The sequence below is a fragment of the Sturnira hondurensis genome, unplaced genomic scaffold, assembly GCF_014824575.4.
Source record: "Sturnira hondurensis isolate 20B ecotype Veracruz unplaced genomic scaffold, ASM1482457v3 Scaffold0004136, whole genome shotgun sequence".
In the NCBI taxonomy this organism is placed as follows: Eukaryota; Metazoa; Chordata; class Mammalia; order Chiroptera; family Phyllostomidae; genus Sturnira; species Sturnira hondurensis.
Genome location: NW_028076767.1, coordinates 26,276,912 through 26,299,257, shown reverse-complemented (window position 1 = coordinate 26,299,257; position 22,346 = coordinate 26,276,912). Strand labels below are relative to the sequence as shown.

General features: G+C 50.0%; 1 protein-coding gene across 11 annotated transcripts in view; it reads left to right on the top strand.

The window, feature by feature from the left end:
- The window catches only part of PTPRT (protein tyrosine phosphatase receptor type T), a 945,487-nt gene that overhangs the window by 595,286 nt on the left and 327,855 nt on the right, over nt 1-22,346 (top strand). For all 11 annotated transcript variants that reach the window (XM_037044094.1, XM_037044090.1, XM_037044092.1 and 8 more), the window contains one exon: nt 14,966-15,262. In XM_037044094.1, the coding sequence (XP_036899989.1) occupies nt 14,966-15,262 (297 nt within the window). The remainder of the gene's footprint in view (nt 1-14,965; nt 15,263-22,346) is intronic.

Below are 22,346 nucleotides of genomic sequence, written 5' to 3'. Positions count from 1 at the left end.
GCGGAGGGGTGCTCAGCAAGACCAGAGGGGTGCACCAGGGAGTAAGGCAGACGATCACAGGGGAGATGGGTCTTCTGTCTGCTGCCATTTCCCTCTTGTTGCTCTCTTCTTGCTCTTTGCCCCGAGGCGGCCAAAATCGTTGGCTTCCTGTTTGTCACGTGCCCTTTCTCCTTGCCTAGCTAACTCCCCAATGAGACTCGAAGGAGAATAAGCCTCTTTTAACAGACAGTGGTTTTTGTTTGAAAATTTCCCTTCAACTTAATGATACTCTTGTACATTTCAAAGAATAAAGCTTTGGACATTATTATTTTTTTTTTAAAGAAGCAGCAGCTTGGTAGGCATTTCCGGGGCTGCTGACGCAGCAGGGCTTGTCAAGGTCCAGCAGTCCTGCAGAGCGTCTGTAGATTAATGTGCTTCCTTGGGAGATCAAGGATGTCCTGGGGCGCGGGGTCCTCGCTTATGAGCAGCCTGAGCTTTGAAAGGCAGCAGCCCCAGATAAAAGGCCCACCTCTCCAACGGGAACGGAAGGGCGTAGTTCTGAGAGGGAGTCCCATCAGGAGAGAATACTTCTGGTTGGTTGTTTGTTTTGCATATTCTAGAGATAATTTGATTTACACGTGGCTTCTCATCAGCCTCACAGCGATGGCAAATTAGCCCCACTGAAGGTCGTTCTTAATTCCAGTGCCCATACCGTTTGCAGCTGGTGTTGCCCAAGGAGAAGTGGAATGCTTGGAATGTTAAATACCTCACCTGGGCCCAGCACAAGGTGGCTTTTGACCATCAGAGAGATTTCAGGTTTTATTCTTTTTCCAGACTTTTTTTTTCTTAATAGCAAGTAGATTTGCCATGAGTTGAGATGAAGCCCAGAGAGGTGCACTCAGCTTCTCCTCCCCTCACCCACCCTGAAACTCTTTTCCTTTCTCCAGAAACTGAAATCATATAATTTAGAAATTGCTCCTCTCTTTCCAACCTGATTTCCTCTGCCCCCAGAAGTAATTTTTAAACATTCAAAAGCTTTTATTTCCAGGGTGCAATCTTGTGCCTTGTCCATCTAATGCTTCCCGGCATTTGAGCACTGAGCGGCAGACGTGGTAGGAGGTGCGGCCCGTTGCCCTGCTGCCCAGCTCAGCTGCACTCCAGGCAGCTGCGTCTGGACAGGCGGAGAGGTAATGTTACAGAACAGGGGTCCAAGGGGGGGGCAATATTTGGCCCACTCAGGGATGCCCAAAACTGTTACAGAACAACAGCACCCCCACCCACCCAAGGACAGTATACTAATACAATCTGGACCACCTACTGGGCTTGATTGCCCACCACCAATTGGAAAGACATCCCTCAATGCCAGAGATTTGTGAAAAGGAAATGTTTATTTAATGCTATACAGACTTAAAGTAGTGACCTTCTGTCTTCATTAAAATATCAAAGTCCTTTAGGATTTCCACCTACACACACAGGGCTTCCTTCTCCCCCTGCCTTGTTTGGGGTATCGTAACTCAGGGAAAGAAACACACGTCCGGGATCCAGGCTCCTGCCATTGTCCTGTGGGTCGCCATCCAGGCAGGATCTCTCACTAATCCAAAGCCATGTGGCCCCTTCTCATGGTCCACTGGCAAAGAGTTCTTTCACCCTTTTTCCAGGCGAAGTCTCTCCTGCTTCCCAGGCCACATGGTCAAAGGGAGCACCCCAAAGCTCCAAGTTCACTTCTACCAAAGCTGCAGGGGTCTGTACTTTGGCCGAAACCACGTGGATCTCCCCACAAAGTTGCGGAGAGGGTAGGGTTGCCACTCTGCCAGAAGCGAGTGGCGGTTCTCTGCTAAAGCCGCGTGGTGATTCTCTCTACCCCCAGCTGTGGGGGCCCCCACTCTGGCAAAGCCGCATGGTGGCTGCCCTGTCTGGGTTTTTAATCCCCGCACCAGTCCTCCTCTGCAGCCCCATTTTCGACTCCTCCCACAATCCGCTACACGTGCCAGCACTCCTGTGTATTCCAAATTTACTGAACTGCCATCACGAGTCTGGGCAGGTGTGGCTCCCTGGCGTCAAGCCAATCATCTCCAAGCTCTCACGCAGGTCCTGTGACTCGGGGGATCTGCCCCCAGTTACGTCTTGGGTGGAAGTCATTTCCATCCCCCTGGCTCAGAGCATGGCCACAGCTGTTTAACATATCTATGTAGCCAGTTAAAGGTTGTAGATATGTTAAATGACCATGCCCTGGATTAGCTGCAAAGCCTTTGCTGTACAAAAACAGCTCTCAATGGCCTTGCTCCATTTGTCCCTTCCCCAACTCACACCTGTTGCGGGGGGGGGGGGGGCCGGGAGAGGGGAGGACATCCTAATATTTCCTGGACACCTTGAGTTCTGGACCCCATTCCAAATCCCTTTTAGGGGCTCCCCTCTTGGTTGCACCCTGTTTCAGGAAGACCCAGGTCTGAGGCAGAGCTGAGATGCAGAGTGCAGCCAGTGAGGCCATGAGGTCTGTGGACGGGGGGGCACACAGGCATAATGGTCATGAATTTTGGTCACTCAGATAGGGGTCCTATCTGAGTCAAGGTCTAGTTTGGCGATAAGTCACAACACTTATTTTAACAGGGAGGATTGCCGGTAAAAAAAACCGGGGGCAGCCACAGTTCTCAAACCGTGTTGAGGTGAATGCGGACTGTGAGTTCAACCCCACCATACTCACAAAGGCACCGCATGAGGGCGTTAACCTTTTTAGCTTTAAATTATCGTGATAACACACAGTGGCACCTGTCAGTTGGCCCACGGTTTCTGCACTAGATTGGGCCACATTCCTTTCGGTGATGTTCCCGCTCTGCAAAGCTGGGCTTCCGGGGGTTGCTGTGATGAAAAGCAAGTGTTGCACAAAAATCAGTGTGGAACTGGCAACGAGAGCGCCACGTCTAATCTGAGTCCTGTCTGAGAAGTTGCTGCTCGGTGGCCAAGGGGTCCGTGCGCCCCATTTGTGAGCGATCATGCTTATTTAAGAATGAGAGTAATCCATTTTCCTTGGATTCGTGTGTACTGTTTTCTCATACACTTGTTAAGCTATACACCCTTACATCGGTTGGTCTAATAAATGAGGCTGATGGTACTTCTTTGGTTAGGAACCTGTGCAAAAAAAAATAACCAAAATACCAAGGGCATCATGAACAGAGGAAGTCTGGAAGCCTCTGGTTAATAACTCTTTGTCAAGAATTGGCCAGGTAACTGAGAAGGTGAAACGAGATCTCGAAGGTGGTATGGCCACGGACAGCAGCGCCTGAGGGAGGCAGGTATTGGTAAGGGCTGGAGAACGCAGGCTGTGGTTGCAAACGAAAGACCGGAAGAGGGAGCGCTTTTGGCTGATGCTGGTGTCCCCGGGGTTCTGCAGGGAGCCTGGGAACTTGAGGTGTTGGAGAAACTGCAAACTAGATCCGACTGCTGTGCCAGAATGAACTTCCCAGGGGAAGTGACAGCCAAGTGATACCCACAGGGATGGGAAGCCAGCTCCTCTTCCTCCTTGGCCTTGCAGGCTCCTTTGACCGCCCCCTGTTGGCAGACTATCATGGAGCTAGGTGGGGGGGCGGAGATGGGGCTTGTTTGAACCACATCTATTTTAACTTTTATAAATTACAAATTTACAAATACAGCTGACATTCAATATTATATTAGTTTCAGGTGTGCAGCATAGGGGTTAGACGTGTATGTAACTTAGGAAGGGATTCCCCCTGATAAGTCGGACGCACACCTGGCACCATACACAGTTATTACAATATTACTGACTGTAGCCCCTACGGTTTACTTCACATCCCTGTGACTACTCTGTAACTGCCAATTTGTACATTTCAGTCCCTTCCCCTTTTCACCCATCCCTCCAGCTCCCTCCCACCTGGCAACCATCAAATGTATCTATTTTTAAGAATATAGCCCTACTGCCCAGCCTACCACCCCATAGGTGCTCAATAAATATTTCAAGCTAAACCCTGTTCAGGAAAAGACTAAGAACTTTAATGAAAACAGAGAGAAAAGATCAAGGAGTTGGTGAGGGGACCTGAAGTGAAAGAAGTAAAACATTAGGCACAGGCCCCTCTGAGCCCCACCATCTCCCTTCCCTGTTTGATTCCCCCTGTATCACTCACGACCCTCTGACACGCTGTATAATCTTCTGAATTGCTTTATCTCCCCCCCCCCCCAAGGACATAGCCCCTGAAGGGCAGAGAGAATTTTTGTCTGTTTCTCATATGGTCTTGCACCTGGCAGGAGCTCGGAGATGGTTGTTATAAAGACTGGCTTTTCCCAGTAGTTTACTTCTGGCAAACAATGCCTGGATCCCCTGTTACAGGCGCCCGAGCTGACACTCACTTACTCAGTAGGAGTGGTGGGAGGAACCACTGTAACGTGTGGCGCCCAGATGGGCCTCACCCGTCCCTGTGCAGGGGTGTCTGTGCAGTGGAAGGTGGGGCTGCTTCTCCCGCAGCCTGTCCACTCCTGCATTAGAATCTTGACGGGCGTTTGCTCCTTGACCCTTGTCTCTTGGACTTGAAGTGCACACTGCCTTCCCTGCCCAGGCTTTAACCTTCCCACTGCCTACTGTCCCTGCCCCATTGCTCCGCACCTCCTACCTTCACCTAGTCAAATCCTATCCATCCTTCGTCCAAGGCCCCCTCCTCCAGGAGGGACTTCCTGGTCTCCATACACCACGTCGCATTCCTGGTGACTCACTCTCACAAATATTTATCAGTGGGACGTGACGGTTGGGTTGTTTGTTAAGCCCTTATGACCCAGAGCTGCCAGCCTTCCATTAAAAGCACACGGGTTAGGGAAGGTCCTGGATATTCCAGTCAAAGCCCTCACTCCACAGGCCACTCTGCCTCATCTAGCTGTTTTCGATATTGTACCTTAGTCAGCAACCTTTACTGTGCCAACCTGCACAGGGAATGTCAGAAATTCATTGTTGCTGTTGTGTAGATTGGGGACCTGTTGCTTAGCATAATAATAAGTGCTTTTTAAAAGATTTTATTAATATACTTTTAGAGAGAAGGGAAGGGAAGGAGAAAGAAAGGGAGAGAAACATCACTGTGTGGTTGCCTCTCATGCACCCTCCACTGGAGACCTGGCCCCCAACCCAGACATGTGCCCTGACTGGGAGTTGAACTGGTGATTCTTTGGTTCACAGGCCAGTGCTCAATCCACTGAGCCACACCAGCCAGGGCAATAGTAAATATTATACATGGGCTCTAACTGATAAAATTGAAGGTCTTTATAATGTGTGGGTTGGGAAAATTTTTAAGACATTCTCCATATATACACAAAGAAGAGGAACCCAGGGAGACTTCTAGCCTTCAGCCTTAGGGGTGGTGTCCAAGCCCTGATTCCTAAACAGCCCTGTGCTGTCCATCGGATGAGGGGTGTCCCTGGTTGTCTGATGCGACAGTACAGGAATTGATTTTGCCACTATAACAACCTGGGCAAACTACAGTCCACGGCCTTGGCTACCCGTTTTTGCAAATAAACTCTTACTGAAACGCAGGCTCGCCCCTTAGTGTACATATTGCCTGTGTCTGCCTTTGCACTGGAACAGCAGCGAGGAGCAATTGCAAAAGACTGTCTCAAAGCCTAAAATATTTAGTATGTAGCCTTTACAAAAAAGTATCAACTCCTGCCCGAGAACACTGTCATAACTGCCGCAAATGACCTTTTCACGCAAGACAGTAACCAGACCCCCTAACAGGACAGATTGCTGGGACTTGGTTGCGCTTTACGGAGTGAGTTGTTTGACCTGCTTCGCACCTGCTTACCAATAAACAGTTGTGTAGTAGACGGTCATTTATGTAGGAGAATTTGCCCCGAGACTCGCTTTTATTGTAACCTAATAATGCAGTTGCTGGGGGATCATTAACCTTAACTCACCTCACATTTCTTTGGTGGCTTCTGGTGTCTGCAAAGAAGAATGTAACGGTCATGCACAAGTCCTGATTACATTGGTGCGGACAAGTTTTCAGAGCGACTCTATGTCTTTCTGTCACGTGCCACTGGAAGCCCAGCGCTCCCCGTCCCCTTCCCAGAGACCCATGGGGAGTCATCATGCCATCCTTCCCAATTGCTGTGTCTGCATCCTAACCCCTGGAGCATCCTAACCCCTGGAGCATGGGTCCCGGAAGGCAAGGGAATGTCCACCCCATTTTACCTGTCTCCTTAGTGCCTGTCCTGTCTCAGAAGTCCAGGACAGGTTTATAGATGAGCAATATCTGAACACGCATTGGCAGAAGCTTGCGAACTCCCAGCTGTGGTTGGTTAAAACAATGAACCCAGCAGTCAGCTAGATTGAGAACCAGGCCAGGGCATCCCAGGAAGCTACAGGACTCCTCAATGGCCCCTCTGCCTCCCTTCCTTCTGGAGGCCGGGGCTGCATTTGAGGGAATGTACGTGAACTGTGTCAAGGGGGCTATGTCAAGGGGCACTGTCTCTTTAATCCACCTCATAGCCCTGAGAAGCAGGGATTATTAGTCTCATGGAAAATGAGGCACAGGCAGAGACAGAAGAAGTGCTCTAGGCCTGGGGACGACAGACCCAGTGTTCTTTTCAGCAAGTCATGATGCCTGGGTGCCCAAGAGTCTTTTTCCTTAGCGAGTAAGCCGATGAACGTGTGAGCGAATTACCGCATTGTGCCATGGATAAGCGTTCCTGTGTGCACTGCGCACCCAAGGCTTTGGCCCAGACTGTCAGGGGAAAAAAATCTCTCGTTTTAAATTTTTAGTTCCACTTCTTATTCATATTTAGAAACAAAACAGATGATCGTATTCCAGGGTATTATTTTGCAAACCAATGTTGTCTACTTTCTAGAGTCACACTTTGAATGCATCAGCATAAATAAAAGAATGAAAGACATTTATATAGACATGGAATTAGTACTACCCAAGGATAACGTGCATCCTTTTTTTCCTTTAAAAATTTGGGCCAAAAAAGTGTGCATTATACATGGCAAAATACGGTACCTTCTCTGTGGCATCGGCTACAAGAGGGTGACAAGCACGTCGCCTTCCCCTAAGGCAACATGTGCCGGCTTCAGATGGTTCTGGTTGTTGGGTTTGGTAGGACCCAGGGGCCCTGGATTGGGAGAGTCCCAGTGTCCCCAAATGAAGCCTCTGATTTCCCGTCGCCGCCTACCTTCCCGAGATGTTGGCGATGATACTCAACAGACCCCTGTCCACCCAGCATCTGAGACAAACAAGCAGGGTGTTGGCAAGTGAGCCAATGAGTGAGTTTGGACGATGCTGAAAAGAAGACGGATTTTGATTTTGTTCCTTTTCCCTCTTTTTCCCTCCATGTATCATTTCCATGCCGAAATTGCAAATTAATGGTCGCATTGAACTATCTGTCAGTGTGTTACTGCTCTTGGAGTATCAAATTATGTTGGCAATAATGTTTCCAGCTGCCTAGGACTCCATTGCAATTTAATTTGAAAGGAACTCAAATTGCATCTCCAAATGGATAAAAAATTAATTTTACATACAAGCTATCCACCTCCACATTTTCAGCCCCATGCCCCAAATTATCTCAATTGAGGTTCAACTTTGAACAGTACATATGTTACAGTCAACTCCACATGCAAAGATGAATTCATGAATTGGAAATCTGCTTTGCTGTTCTTTTTAAATAAGATGTTCTGCCTTGATTAAGGTCATTAGGAAATTCTACAGCGATTGCCTTTGACAGCAGGGATGGGGACGGGGTCCCCGTGGCAGGAAAAAGCTCCAATTCTGACTTAACCACATGGTTCTCCTTAACCATTGGAATGTAAAGAGAACCCTGATTATTCCCTCCCGCCTATTTACTTATTGCTTTTCCCCTGCCGTCGATTAAGTCCTCAATTATGGTTTGGTCTCCAGTCATCCCCTACTTTCTATATTTACTTATTCTTCCATTTGTTTATTAAGCAGCTCTACGTTCCCATTACAAAACTGAAGAGATCCAGGGCTCCCAAGTTAGCGGGGGAGGTGAACGGGAAGCAAACATATAAGCCTGCAATTTGATTGGTAAGAGCAGTGCAGGGAGTGTGCTGATGCGTTTAAGGAGACAGACAGTGGAGGCGTTGGTTCTGCCTGGGCAAGGGAGGTTTTTGGACAAAGTTTCAAGGAGAGGGTGGCACTGAAACTGGGCCTTAACCGTGCTGAACAGGGGTTTGCCCAGCAGCATCCCAAGCACAGGGAAGAACATGGGCAAACGCGTGGAGGTGTGAACGAACTCAGGATGGGCCAGTTTGCTCTAGGATTATACGATTCAAGGAGAGCAGTGGAAATGACCAGGGGATTGGGAGGTAGGAGGGTGCGAGTTGGGTTCAGGTGTGAGGTTGAAAACTGTGCTTTAGGGAGGATATGGGGCGTCAGCAAGATCTGACCTGGGGAAGGGAGACGACGTGGTCAGGGGGTAGGAGGGCCCGCCCGCCTTCAGGGGCAGCTGCGCAAATGAAGAAGCCCTCGAAAACCTGAGGCAGCTGAGCAGACGCGTGCACGCACACAGCTCTGTCCTAGATGGGTCTGGGCTGAGACTGCAAACAGACCCCTGGCCCCTAACTTCTCCTTTCACCCGACTCCATCCTTCCCCATGCAGGGCCTCATGCGCCTGTGTCTGGAGACTATAGTCCTCACATCTACACTTTGTCCATCCCCCCCAGCCAGCCACCCACCCTGTGGCCACCCAGTGGGTCTCAGGGTGTCCACAGTTGGAATGTGGCCCAGTCTTGGAAGGGCAGACCAAGGGAGGGTGTTGGAACAAATCTTGGAGGTAAGTTTGAAGCCACTGGGGCAGGGAATTCTGGGACATCAGGTGCCTAAAGCCTGTCTGGAAGGGGAGCCCATGGGCCAGATGGATACTTTGGACCATCGACTCCTGTCCAGGGAGGGTCAGAGCCTGCTTTCTAATGCCCTGGGGCCAGGACAGGCCCCGTCACCAAGTGTCAGAGCACAGAGAGAGTGCACCCAGAGGGTGAGCCAGTTCGATTTCCACCAGAGGGTGATTGTCTGGCTTTCCAGACAAGCCACTCCCACTTCCCGCCATTTGCCATCTCAGCAGCCTGCAGGCTGTTAACTCAACAAGGTCATATGGATGGGGCCTTATCTGGAGGCAGAAACCACAGGCTGCAGACCTGGACATATTCACACAGGGAAAGTAAATTCAACAAAACAGTCTCCACTGCACACCCAGGCTTTGGCGGCAATTTCCAGCTTGTCTGCACCAACCCCTACATGAGCCCGGGCACCTCTGCTGCAGGCAGTTAATTACTGGAGCAGAAGCTGAGTTTGGCGGCTGACGTTTTGGGGGGGGTCAGGCTGAAAGCGTGAATGCCTCCATCCCACTAGTTCTGAAAACTACTTTTCATTGTCTAGGATTTCAGGACATTCTCTTGCTTGAATGCAAAAATAGATATGTTGCCCTTAAAGACTCGGTGACATGCTGGAGGGGACAAAACAGGGACTGTGGAGTCAGGGGGTCCGAGCTCAGTGCCCAAGAACAGATCACCATCTGTTCCTCTCGTTTTTAGCAAACACGAGCTAGCCCCTCAACAGACCCTGTGCCATGTGCTGGCGTTGCTGGTCAAACAGAATACAGTCCCTTGCAACCTGGGAGGAGCGATGAATAAATAAACAAGCAGTTCCCAGAAAGCGTGACAAATGCTGAATGGGCTGGACAGCTGTGCCAAGTGCCACGGGAGGCCAGCGCTGGGGACTTGGCTGTGTGGCCCTGGTAGATCACTGGCCTCGATTCCCGACGCCAGAGCCTGTCTGCGGCCTGCAGGCGCCTCGCCCAGGGTTACTGCTCAGGAAGTCGACACTACCTTTCCCTTTCTGGATGGGAGTTCTTGAACTTACAAAACACTGTCCGCCGCAGGCCTCTACCCCACAGGTCCACCAAAGACCCTCTTGCCTCTTGCCCATGACCTCTTAATTTCCACAGTGCAGAGAACCCTCCACATCCTCTCTCAGGGTGCTGATTACGCATAGACATCTCTTCCAAAGTCCCCTTTGCTTCTGGCCCCTGCATTCCCACATGGTATCTTCTTCGACCTGAGTGAGTCAGGCAAACCTCGGCCCTTTCTAGAAACCACGGGAAGTCTTCAGGCATTCCTCCAAGCAAGGCCATTGTCTCTAAGAGGAACGCCCACTGTTGGGGGGAGGAGATTTCTTTCTCTCAGTTCATCCGATGCTTATCAACAGCACTCCGAGATGAGTGCAGTGATGTTTACTGTTTAGACAAGGGAGTGGAGGCTCAGAGATGAAGCCCCCTCGCCCAGGGTGACACAGGTCATGAGCGCCAGAGGCTGGCTTCTAGCCGTGTTCAGCTCCACTGTCCCTTTGGCCTGTCTGATGACAGTCAGTTACATGTGCTTGGGAGGGAACAAGTGACTTTTCCTGTGCCCCAACCTTCCAGCTCTGGGTGGAAGTCTGCTTGCTCTCTGGCAGGATTGCAACATCTCTTGCCCTCATTGAAAAGGTACCCCTGCCTAATCCTTCCTTCCATGATGCCTTTGTGTGCACACCTGCCCAGGTGAGCTATGGGGAGAATGCAGTAGGGGCCTGAGACCAGGTGGGAAGACAGGCCAGTGGTCATCTTAACACTAAATGTGGTAAAGTTCTGCATCACCCTTGGCAGTGACCCCAGGCTTCTGCAAGTCAAGCCACTTCTGCCTGACAGTTCTGGGCTTTCTCGCAACTTTCTACCCAGGCCTTCCGAGGTCCTGATGACTATGACATACCTTATGTTTGTGTCCTTCTCCTGGTCTCAGTCCCTTGTGGTGTCATGGTGCAGAGCAAACATGGAAGCAAGGGACCCTCAAACTCAACCTCACTGTGTGGCTCTGAGCCCCTCATTCATGCCACAGAACTTTGCTTTCCTCTGGGCTGAGGCTAGGACGAGGCTTTCCCCACACTTAGGGTGAGTCTTACAAAATAGGATGCCCATTGGCTGACAGTTGCTGAGGTCCCCCTTGGTGGGTCTCGGGGCTGAACGTGGCTAGAGGGGAGGACAGACCAACCTGTTCACAGGGAGCTCCCCTTCCACCAGGTGGGGCAATTTCTAAAAAGCTGTCACAGTGCAAAACGATTAACACAGAAGGAAAGAGTTGACAATAGGAGAAAGCAGTAGCCACCCATCTCTGCCCAGGGGCACAGAGGGGAGGTCTTCACGGCAAAAGCAAAGCAAGGGGACTGAGAGCAGGGGAGGGACTGCCCAACAGTGTCCGGAGGAGACAGGCAGCCAGCAGAGCAGCAGGGAGGGGATAGGTGGGAGAGCGTGGATCCCCTTCTGCAGGTGCACACATAGGGCCCACCCACCGTCTTCCTAGGCCCCTCTGGTCAGACACAACTGAGTTTGCGTGCTAGGTGTGGAGTCAGACAGACACAAGTTCAAAACCCCACTCTGCCCCTCGCTAGTCTCAGTACTCTGCAAGTTCATGGACTTCTCTGGGCCTCAGTCTATTCATTTATAGAGTGGGGTTGGCAGTCCTTCCCTTACAGGGTCACAAGATGATGCAGGTGACAGATCCCAGCACTGTGGCTGCTGGCCATCAGAGGTGTTGTGTGTGTGTGTGTGCTTTAAGGACAGAAGAGGAGCGTGCGATGAGGCCCTGAGCAGGGTCAGGCGGCCTCCCCACCGGGACAGTGTGGCATCTGCTCGAACAGAAAGGCTCCATCTGGGCCAGGCCGGCAGGGCGTGCTCGGGACTCCCCAGGCAGGCAGCTGCCCGCTGCCCCTGTGCTCGCACGTTTGTCCGCATGCCACCGTGGGCTGTTGGATCCAGCAGCAGCCATCACCGCCCCAGATCATGACCTCCCCAGCTGTGGGGAACATGCTTTTCACCTTCTGTTCCACGTGGGCTCAGCACAGCGGACCTTCAGCGATGACTCAATCAATGTCACAGTTTCAAAGTCACCCACTTGCTTTGGGGATGCTGGCTCTCCTTTACACAGAGGACCTGCAAGCATGAATAATGGGGCTGTAAGAGTGACCGTGAACTCCTCAGTTGGTCTGGGGCCAGGCTGCCCGCTGTCTGCAGCAGTGCGCAGGCACGTCGGAACTGGCTGGCTGGGCTCCCCGGCATTTCTGGGCATCCTTCTCGAAAGAGGAGTGCTTTGAAATGGTTTTGGGAAGGCTCTGGCAGAAGCTGCAGGACAGTTAAGGGCAGATCAGGACATTTTAGGGAACTCAGGGGCATCAGGCCCTACCCTCCCCTTTCTCACTGCCAAGCTGGTGCAGAGGCAGGCTCCCCCCTAAGCTTTCCAGGGGCCAGAGAGGTGACAGAATCCGTCATTTTGCATAAGGATGCTGCCACCCAGCACTGTCACTTAAAAGACGTTCGGGAGAGATACAGCGTTTGAAACCTTATTATTTTCATTACTGTTCCTATTACTGCAAAAGAAAAACTACCGTGTGCGGCGTGTTTATTAAGTTCTAGGTGCAATTCTAACTGCACTATGAACAACAGCTTGTCCAAGTCCCCCTTTTCCTCGGAATGAAGTTAGCTGCTGTGATTATCACCATTTTACAAATGGAGTAAGAAATGGACCCAGAGGGATTACCTAAGTTGGCAAAGTCCTGTAGGGAGCATAGAAAAACATGTACTGATTTGATCAGCAACCAGTGTTTAACTACTCTCGGGTGAGAGAACCTTGTTGGGAACCGCTCTGCCGGGTTTCAGGAGTTGTCACTGTCCCCCATGACTAAAGCTGAGTGAGCGACCTCCAGAATCCCAGCCACTAAGGAGACAAAGCTTATTTCTGCTTCTCCTCAGCCCCCAGTGCTTGGTGGGTTAGTCAGAGATGAGTACAGCCCCTCGGGGGTGGGGGGGCAACCTAAGCCAGACACGATCACTTGGAAGGCCATCATGGAAGGACTCAGGGGGCTGCAACAGAGAGGGAGTGATGGACCCTCACACCCCTGCCCCTGCCCCCCCCCCCCCCCGCTATTCTGATGTAGTCCAAGTCCCCATTTCCATCTGGGAGAAGCGCTTCCTGGCTCTAATCTTGAGCCTAAAACCTATGATGGGGAAGGCGGTGCAGCCCTGTGCTGGAAAGGGCAGGTTCCCCAGGTGATCAGGCATAAGAAAGAATATGTAAAATCCTGTGAAACCTGCTTTGTTTAAAATGCTCTCATTTAAAGGATAAGGGTCCAAGCAAGAAGTTTGTTCCTCAAAGTTTTATGGCTCCTTAGCTATCTGACCCTGACTGAGAATAAGCCCTCATAGTTCTTTGAATGCTATCTATTGTTTGATCCTTACCTGTATTCTTGTGCAAATGAACCCAATAAAAGCCCCTTGAGTAGGGGGCTCTTGGCCCTTCTCCTCTGAGAGATCAGCCACCTCTCCTCCCCAAGCAGATCATGTCTTGGTAGTTTCACTTTGATCCGTGGCAGACGGAGGGGGGGCTTTGTGGGCAAAGTTGCTCCCACAGAACCTGACACAGGAACTTACAGGGATGCTAATGACAAGAAAAGTGAAGTTTCTATCCTAACAAATGCCTAAAGCTTATAGAATGAACTTTACATGGGGGGATTGGGGGGAAAAAAAAGCCATGTTTTGCCATCTATAATGCACACATTTTGACCGAATTTTTGAGGGAAAAATAAGGATAGGCATGCTAATGGGCATAATAATCCTGTGTGAGATATGCAAAAAAACCTTTGCGTGCCTAAGGCACACACCTAAGGGTGTGCCTTACACATGGCAAAATACAGTGCTTTCCCTTGTTTTCTGATTTGTAAAGAAAATTTTATTTCACCTGTCTAGATTAGAAACAGAATATTCGTAATAACACAAGACCGAGCCAATGGCGTGTGTGGGGTCCCGGGGGCACGGTCTGTGGGGAGGGAGACCGCCTTGTGGTACGAATGCATGACCAGCTCTGCTTTCAGGATGATGTCCCTGGGGGGCCTGTTTGGGGGCAAAGCACAGAGGAGAGGAGGAAGGCTTGAAGGCTGGGAAATAGTGACTGGTGTTGTGAATGAAAGAGGGGGCAACTCCGAGGTGTGGTCACTGGACCCTGTGATCACGTGGAGAGACTGGGTGCTGTGCGTTTAGGATGCTGCTTGGTCTCCAGCTTGTGCACCTCTGTGCAGTTCGCTGATTTCCCAGGGGGAGAGGACGTGGCCTGGTTAAAGGGAGGTCAGAACTCTAGCAACCTTCCCAATTAGCGTATCCCCAGGGTGTTGTGTGTGCTGCTGGTGCTACCCAAGATGAGTTTCCATGGTTCCCTGATGAACCCTTAAGAACTTAACAATTTCTCCCTGGCCAGGTGGCTCGTTGGGTCGGATTGTTGCCCCGTATATCCAAAGGTTGTGGGTTCAATCCCCAGTCAGGGTGTGCATGGGAGGCAACCAGTAAATGTTTCTCTCTCTCTCTATCTCTGTCTCTCTCTTCCTCTTCCCCTGCTCTCTCCCTTCCTCTCTTTCTAAAATCAATAAAAATATCCTTGGGTGAGGATTTAAGAAAAAGAATTTAACAATTTTGCATTCATTTTTATGGTTAACATTTACTTATGGCAGGGTATTCAAGTTTTCCCTTTTTATATAGTTATGGTTTCTTTTAGATGCATGTGTTTAAGTAAGAAAAGGAGTCTGGCCTTGGCTGGTGTGGCTCAGTGGACTGAGTGCTGGCCTTCAAAGCAAGGGGCCACTGGTTCAATTCCCAGTCAGGTCACATGCCTGGCTTGTGGGCCAGGTCCCCAGTAGGGGACACAAAAGAGACAACCACACATTGATGTTTCTCTCCCTCTCTTTTTCCTTCCCTTCCCACTGTCTAAAAGTAAATAAATAAAATATCTTTTTAAAAAGAAAAAGGAGTGATTCACAGGAACATGTTAAATTATGCGCTGTGTGGCGAAAAACCCCAGAGCAGCGGCTGAGTAGCTGGTCCCGCCCCCCCCCCCGCCCCCTACGCTGCGGGACCCCCAGCCCACCTCCCTGACAGTCTCCTCTGTGTCTTACGCTTGCTTCTGCAGACCCCGTGCACGGCCCGCAGAACGTGGAGATCGTGGACATCCGGGCGCGGCAGCTGACCCTGCAGTGGGAGCCCTTCGGCTACACGGTGACCCGCTGCCACAGCTACAACCTCACAGTGCAGTACCAGTACGTGTTCAACCAGCAGCAGTACGAGGCCGAGGAGGTCATTCAGACCTCCTCCCACTACACCCTGCGGGGGCTGCGGCCCTTCATGACCATCCGGCTGCGGCTGCTGCTGTCCAACCCCGAGGGCCGGATGGAGAGCGAGGAGCTGGTGGTGCAGACGGAGGAGGATGGTGAGTCGGGGAAACGCGTGTACCTGGGGCGGGGGTGTTGGACCTGCTACAGGGCCGTGCCTGTCGGTCACAAGGGTTTTGTTAGCCCTGCTGCTGTAGCCTCCCTCTCGGCCTGGGCTCTTTTCCAGGGTCTCCAGGGCAGACTGTGCATTGCACAACTCCAGGGGGTGCTGTTCCCATGCACACAGCAGCTCTTCCGCAGTCAGGCGCTCGTTTGACTTTTCTACAGCTCCACCCCTCCTCTCACCTTCTATGCCCAACGTTTAGCCACACTGATGCCTCCTGAAACAGAAACTGTGTCGTATCATTTAAGGATGTTGAGCTTGGGAGTGGGACAACTCTGGATTCTCAAAGAATTGAAATCACAGAATACTCATAAAGAGGTTAGCACACATGTGGACAGCACCCAGAACCGAACACTCAGCTAGATGTCCTACAGGCATCTCAAGCCCAAAGTCCCCCAGAATGGACTGACCTTCTCCTCTATGCTGGTGTCGCCTTCTGTGTGCCTCATCTCAATGAACTGCATCCAGTAAGTCCAGACAAAGACCTGAACTCAGCCTCCAGGCCTCCGTCTCTTCCCACCCCTCCCCCCTCCACTCCCACAAGGTTCTGATGAGTCTGCTTCCTATAACTTTCCTTCTAACGCGCCTCTTATCTGGAAACTCCAGGAATATAAAGTCACGTGTTGTCCCTAGAACACCTCACTTCCTCACCCCTCTGGCCTTGCCCATGCCACTTCTCCTTCTTGGAATAGCTTCTCCCTCCATGTTGGCAGGACAAGCTCTATTAAACTTCCAGGTCTTCATTCACATGCCCCTTCCTCCAGGAAGCTTTCCCTGACTGCCTGAAGTTGACGTGGGTGTCCCTTCCCAGGCTGCCATTGCATGGCCTCTGACTGTACCACAGTATTTATCTTATTTATGGGAGGACACAACGTCCTTATGCTATGACTTACCCAGGAAGCACTCTCGACGGCCTCATTTCAGTTTCCCCCCAGCCAGGCTGCCTCTGGCCTTGTGGGATGGCATTAGTTAGTTCCCTGGAATCAGACATCGAGATGTAGCTTTTTAAAATATTTTTATTTTTTTATTGAATTTATTACGGTAACATTGGTTAATAAAATTATGTCGTTTTCAGGTGTAGCTTTGTGTGCACGTGATGGATTAAGGAAGTCTTCCCAGGAAAGACTGGGAAGGGAGAGGGGGCAGCAAAGGGGAAGAAGGCCAAGGTGCAGCTCCAGGCCATATCCAGCGGAAGGGGGGCTGTGACCAGGCCTGCAGGAGAATGCTGCAGTCCATGCATCGCTCTTCTTCTGCATCCGGGATCGGAGTCACCAGCCGGCGGTTAGGGCCAGGGTAGGGACTTTCGGCTTTCTGCCACGCAGGCCAAAGGTTGAGGGACACCAAAGTAGTATAAAGGGATCGGAAAGGATCTGGGCAGAAAACCTTCGTCATCGGCTACACAGAGCTGATACCCCCATTGGGCTTCAAGCCTCCTAAGGCAGAACTTCTGCCAAGGCAAGCCTATCTAGTACTCTTATGTCATATAAGCAAGTCCCAAGGCCCCCGAGTGATGGCCCGCGATGGGACCCAGACTGACATCCGCAGATGCAAAGTCCCGTGGAGAGGTAGAGGGGAAAGGGCCATCCTCTTCTCACCCTGTCGCCTGCATCCCCTTCCTTCCAAGTCCCCTCACCCTAGAACTGGAGGTGGTAAACAACCCTCCTTCATGACAAAGCCTTCCTGACCCCCTGAAATTCCTCCGTGCAGCCCCTGCAGACGGTACTTCTAGGTAGCAGCAGACGTGGGGACAAAGCCTCCATGACCTTGGTCCCCACCTTCCTGCTTACAGCAGACCTCAATCCTGTGGGCACTTCTCTCCCTGGATCAGCCTCTGCCTCCTGTGAATCCATTTCTATCCAGCCTCCTCCACAAGGGGGTGGGCATATCATCTTGGCTTCATTCCGCAGCCCAGGAGCTGTGGCCCTAGGTTTAGCTTCTGATAAAGCTTCCAGTCCTTTCCCCAGATCTGGCTCCACTGTTTCAAAAATATGCAGCCCCTGCCCTGGCCAGTGTGGCTAAGTTGGTTGGAGCATCATCCCACAACCTAAAGGTTGAGGGTTCAATTCCCAGTCAGAGCACATGCCAGGTACGTCTCGGCACATACTGGAGGCAACCCATCAATGCTTCTCCCTCACTTTGATGTTTTTTCCCCCCCATCCCTCCCTTTCTCTTGGAAAAAAAAAGTTCAGCCCCTCCCTCTAGCAGGTAGAATGATCGGGTGTTTGAGAAGGTACACTCTGGAGACAGATGTATGTAGGACATTGCCTTGAGAGGTTTCTGCATCTGTATAATGGAGATAAAAGTATCTCCAGTGCCTTAGAGGTTGTTGTGCTCATTTAAAGGGATGGTATATAAGGAAATTGGAATAATGCGTGTTTTCAATAAATGCAGCTGCCACATTTGCACTCAATCACAGGGGGGAAAAGGCATTTATTGACAAAGGATCTGCAAGCCCAAGCAACCCAGAAACGATACACCTGCCCTAGAAAACCCGTCCAGAGTTCTATACACCCGTCTGCTCCAACTGGTTGGAGAAAGTGGGACGTAGATGTTCAAGGAATAGCAATGTGGTCAGTGCCTGGCGTGAGAGGTGGAGTCAGGGCAGGAAGGATGGTTTAGCAACGAGCAGCCCTCGGTCGTTAGATGGGGGAGCAGCCCACGTTGAAGTGCAGCGTGGAAATCCAGGACTCCAGAGATGAACGGTAGGGTTCGGCCCGCCGGGAAGCAGCTCGGGGTGTTTGATTTCCCTCAGGTTGCTCCGCCCACCGTGGGCTGCTCTTTAAGGATTCCCCATGCAGGCAGCAGCCAACCCCAAGTCCCACCTTTAAGCCATACCTCATCCTCTCTCGTTCTCCTTCTTGCCACCAGGAAAAAAAAGTCACAAAGCCTTTATCAAAACAATGTGAGAACAGCGGTGCTTTGAAATTAAATTTTAATTAGGCAGCATTAATAAAACATCGATTTCCCCACTGCAGAGATGTGTGGACATCGTTATATTAAACACACCAGCCCTCGAGGCTGCTGGGCTGAAGGAAGGCCTCGAAGGGTGCAGGTGCCCTCGCGACACCGGGAAGAGGTTCCACTCTTTGAAGAGGGGCAGCACCCCTCTGTCTGCTGGGAGCTCGCTCGCCTCAGGACAAGCGGAGGCTGGAGCAGGGCCCTCAACTGGAACTTCCTCAGGAGGCCAAAGAGCACCCTCTCCAACACAGCTGGCTGGATGCATGCTGCTCCCATCTGCACGGCAAATTGTCTTCGGGGGAGTTCACAGGGTCTGCGGTTCCAGCACCCCGGTGACTCTGAGGGCCTTTGAAGGAATCCACCGCTGGCCAGAGAAGCACATGGTGGCTGAGTCCCATTGCTTCATCCGAGAAGCAGCTATTGATAGGAGATGAGGCAGGTTCTTTATTTTTCCCTTCTCCACTACGGTCTCAGACAAAACCACGGCTCACTTCTGTGGTGGTTACTTCTCTACCCACATCAGACCACAGCTGAGACCGTGAAGTGGGGCGCGGGAGTCCCTGAACAGCCACGACAGCGTCGACGATGGTCTCACGCAGCTGATGCTTCCCGAGTGCATGCGCCGCGCTAGGCTCCAATGGGCGTGTTGCGTACAATGACTCACGCTCAGGATTTCATCCTGAAATGTTTCAAAACTATACCAAAATTGAAGCAGTGGTACAAAGAAGACCTGTAAACCCTTCACCTAAGATTCAACATTTGTTAACACTTGGCTACATTAAAATATTTTTAACTATGTAAAAGGAAATGGCAGAAATCATGACACCTGACCTCTACACTCTTAAGGTACACGACTAAAGATAAGGACATTCTCCTATGTACCCACGGCATCGTCCAACAGCTGAGAACTTTAGCACTAAGTTAAAAATAATTGAATAGATCATCCAAGTTCACAATTCCAGTCAGACTAAACCTGATTTTATGTGACAAGCCAAGATATGAGAAATTTTTCATTAAAAACACCCCACTGGCAATGCATTTGGTCACTTAAATAAGACGGGGGCGACCCGGTCCCCTGCCTGTAAACGCAGTCCCCCTTCCCTTTGTAAATCAGCCAGTGAGTGTGGGGATATATGAGGTCCTGTGAATTTGCTTCTGCTAGGACTTTTCACCCAGTGGTCTTAGCACCCCTTGTAATGCTCACCTGAATCGCCTGTGAGGTTGGGATTCCCCAAAGGGTGAATGCTCCGTCTGTCCGTGGGTATGAATTAACACTCTTCTGTGCAGAGAATCCCCTTCCTCAGCCCCTTCCCATGTTTCTTATCCCTATCGACTCATAGGTCATTATTTGACTCCTTGCATTAAAATGTAGTACTAGTTACAATCCTTTTGCAGTTCTGAAATTGACTTACGCATGGCTAGTGGGCGTCCCTGCGAGTTGGCGCCTAGGTCCTTCTGACATGTTCTTGTTAGTGTTCCTTGCTTCTGGCAAAACAAAACATTCTGAACTGTCCTAGGGGTGGTTCTGCCCCAGACCTGAAGGCCAACTGCGGATCTAAGGATTTCTGGTTGCTTTCAGCGGGGGATGGCATTTTTGCACTGACATATACGAGTGAGGTGTCCTCTGCTCAGTGGGATATTTCTGCCTCTAGACTCTTCATGTACGTAGTGCTGGGGGACATGATTTATCTTTTTTAAATCAGAGCTCACACTGATTCAAATCCGGCCTCTCAGGAGTCCTTCTGTACTTGTCCTGGTTCTGTTCATATCTCCCCCCGCCCACAGTGAGAACCCAGTTCCCCCCGTCCACAGGTTTTGTTCATTTGCTCCATCCTGCCGTGTATGAAATAGTTTCAGAATTACAATGCCAGTCCTTCTAAGTTAGGTTAAAGACCTTCTTTTCAGTTTTTCTCTCTTCTTAGGCAGTCAGAACAGCATGCTCAAAAGTTCAGTCTTCTCTCTGTGTGGTTATATTATCCATTTGATACTCCGTTAGGTTTGTTTCAGTTTTGAGGGTCGCTCCCCCAGCCCATGCTTCTGTATTTAGTAGTGTCATTATTTTACTATCGAAACAGCAGCCTGGGTCAGAAGTCAAAGCGGTAGCCCCGGCTGGGTGTCTCAGTGGGTTAGAGCTTCGTCCCTGTATGCCGAGGTCGGGCAGCACGTAAATCTGGAGGAGAGAAAAGTGGGGAGCAGAAAAGGCACCGACAACCAGACAACGTGTGAGGCAGGCCGGAGTCATTCAATGGAAGGGAAAAGGCCGTGCACACCGTGGAGAGTCCTAAAGCTCTTAATTAGAGCGGAGTACATGGTCGAGGTGGAGAAAGATGACCTTGAAATATTATAAAGGGTAAGAAGAAATGCAGTTCAGGTTTCCGAGTGCTCCCTAGGAGCTGCGCATTGTGCTGATATTCTTCATTTGCACAACTGCCAAACATCGCGATGTAGGTGGTAGTGATACCGTCGTGTGGGAGAGAATCTGAGACCGGAGGGTTTAAGGAACCTGTTCAAGGTGATGAATGGAATGGCCGATAAACGGATCCTCAATCCTGTGCCTGACCAAAACCTCCCTAACATTCTCTCTGCTTTGTCTGTGTATGTATGTGTGCACATGTGTATGTGTGAGTGTGTACTTATGTGGTTACATATACATATATATGTTTCTGCCTCACACACAGTATGTGCCTATTAACCACTTGTTGAGTGAATGACTATCTGACATCAAAGTTCCTGTCCGTTTCACGATAGCACAGGGCCCTGTGTAGGTACACTGTTTAAGAAGGTAAGGCTGTGTATAATGTATTCTCTCTATATTCACACGGCTTTCTAGAGCTGATCAGTAGCCTCTCTTCCCACCTCCCAGTCCCATGGTATCACATCCATTCCTTGAAACTGGCCATTTTCCCCAATTGGTGAGGATATTTACACCATGTAAATCAGCAAACATATCGGTGTTTGGTTTTTCCCAGGAAGCTCATTGTCAGGTATCTACTAACTCACCACTGTGTAGATCCATTTAAAAGATATATTTGACAGCTGAAGATGTAAAGATTTATCCAGAAAAATATCTTTCCTCCAACAAGACTGGAAAATACCAGTAGATTGAAGTTGTCTAAATCTATCTTGTCTCCAGAAGACTCACTCACACACACTCTTCTGTAATGGTGGCCTCGGAACCATTTTCAAATTATTTTGATTTTTCTTAAGTGACTTCTGATTCTCTTTAGAATGAACCAAAAAACGTGGAACCTATAATAAAAAGGCAAAAAAAATGACCTAGATAAGATAAGCAGGAAGGGAAACTTTCATGGACTCTGCAGGGCTTTGTGCTTTTACATAAGCTGCTTTGTTACTTCCCAGCACTACCTTCAAGTTCACCGTCATTAGCCCTGCTTTTCAGAAATGAACATGGAAGAGAAGTGAGGAGAGGAGAGGAGAGGAGAGGAAAGGAGAGGGGGAAACTTCCCTTGAGTATCCCCTGTCTTTCTTTGTGTTGAAATGAAAATTTCCCTTAAATTACCACCTGACTTTTAGGTACAAGAAAACATCTGGTTTAATGGCAGTGAATTTACATGAACCTACTGACAAGAAGCACAGTTAAAATTAGCAATTTTAGTCTGCTTTTTTTTTATAAAGAGAATGAAATTATAAAGTAATTAACCTTTGTTGTAGAACTGTGTCAAAAGGATGGAAAGTTCCATGCTGTTAGATAGAAGAAGAAATGAAATTGTGGAAAGAGGCCACGTGGATTCATTAAGAATTACAGAGGAAAAAAAAGGTAATGCAACACAGAAGTTAGAAGATAACGCGAAGAAGGAATTTTTCCCCAAGAAGTCATTTGTTTTCTTACAATGAAAGAGACAGAGAGAGAGAGAGAGAAAGAGAGAGAGACGGTTGAATAAAAAAACAAATAAATCGGCCTCATTGAAAAGGACATCTTGACCTATGGTGTGTGGATGTGGCAAAGGAGCCCTGGCCTGGGGCCGGGACATCCCGGCTTTGCTGCTCACAGGTAATGGGACTGCCTTTCCGAACCCACATGTGTACCAGGCGGTGGGAGA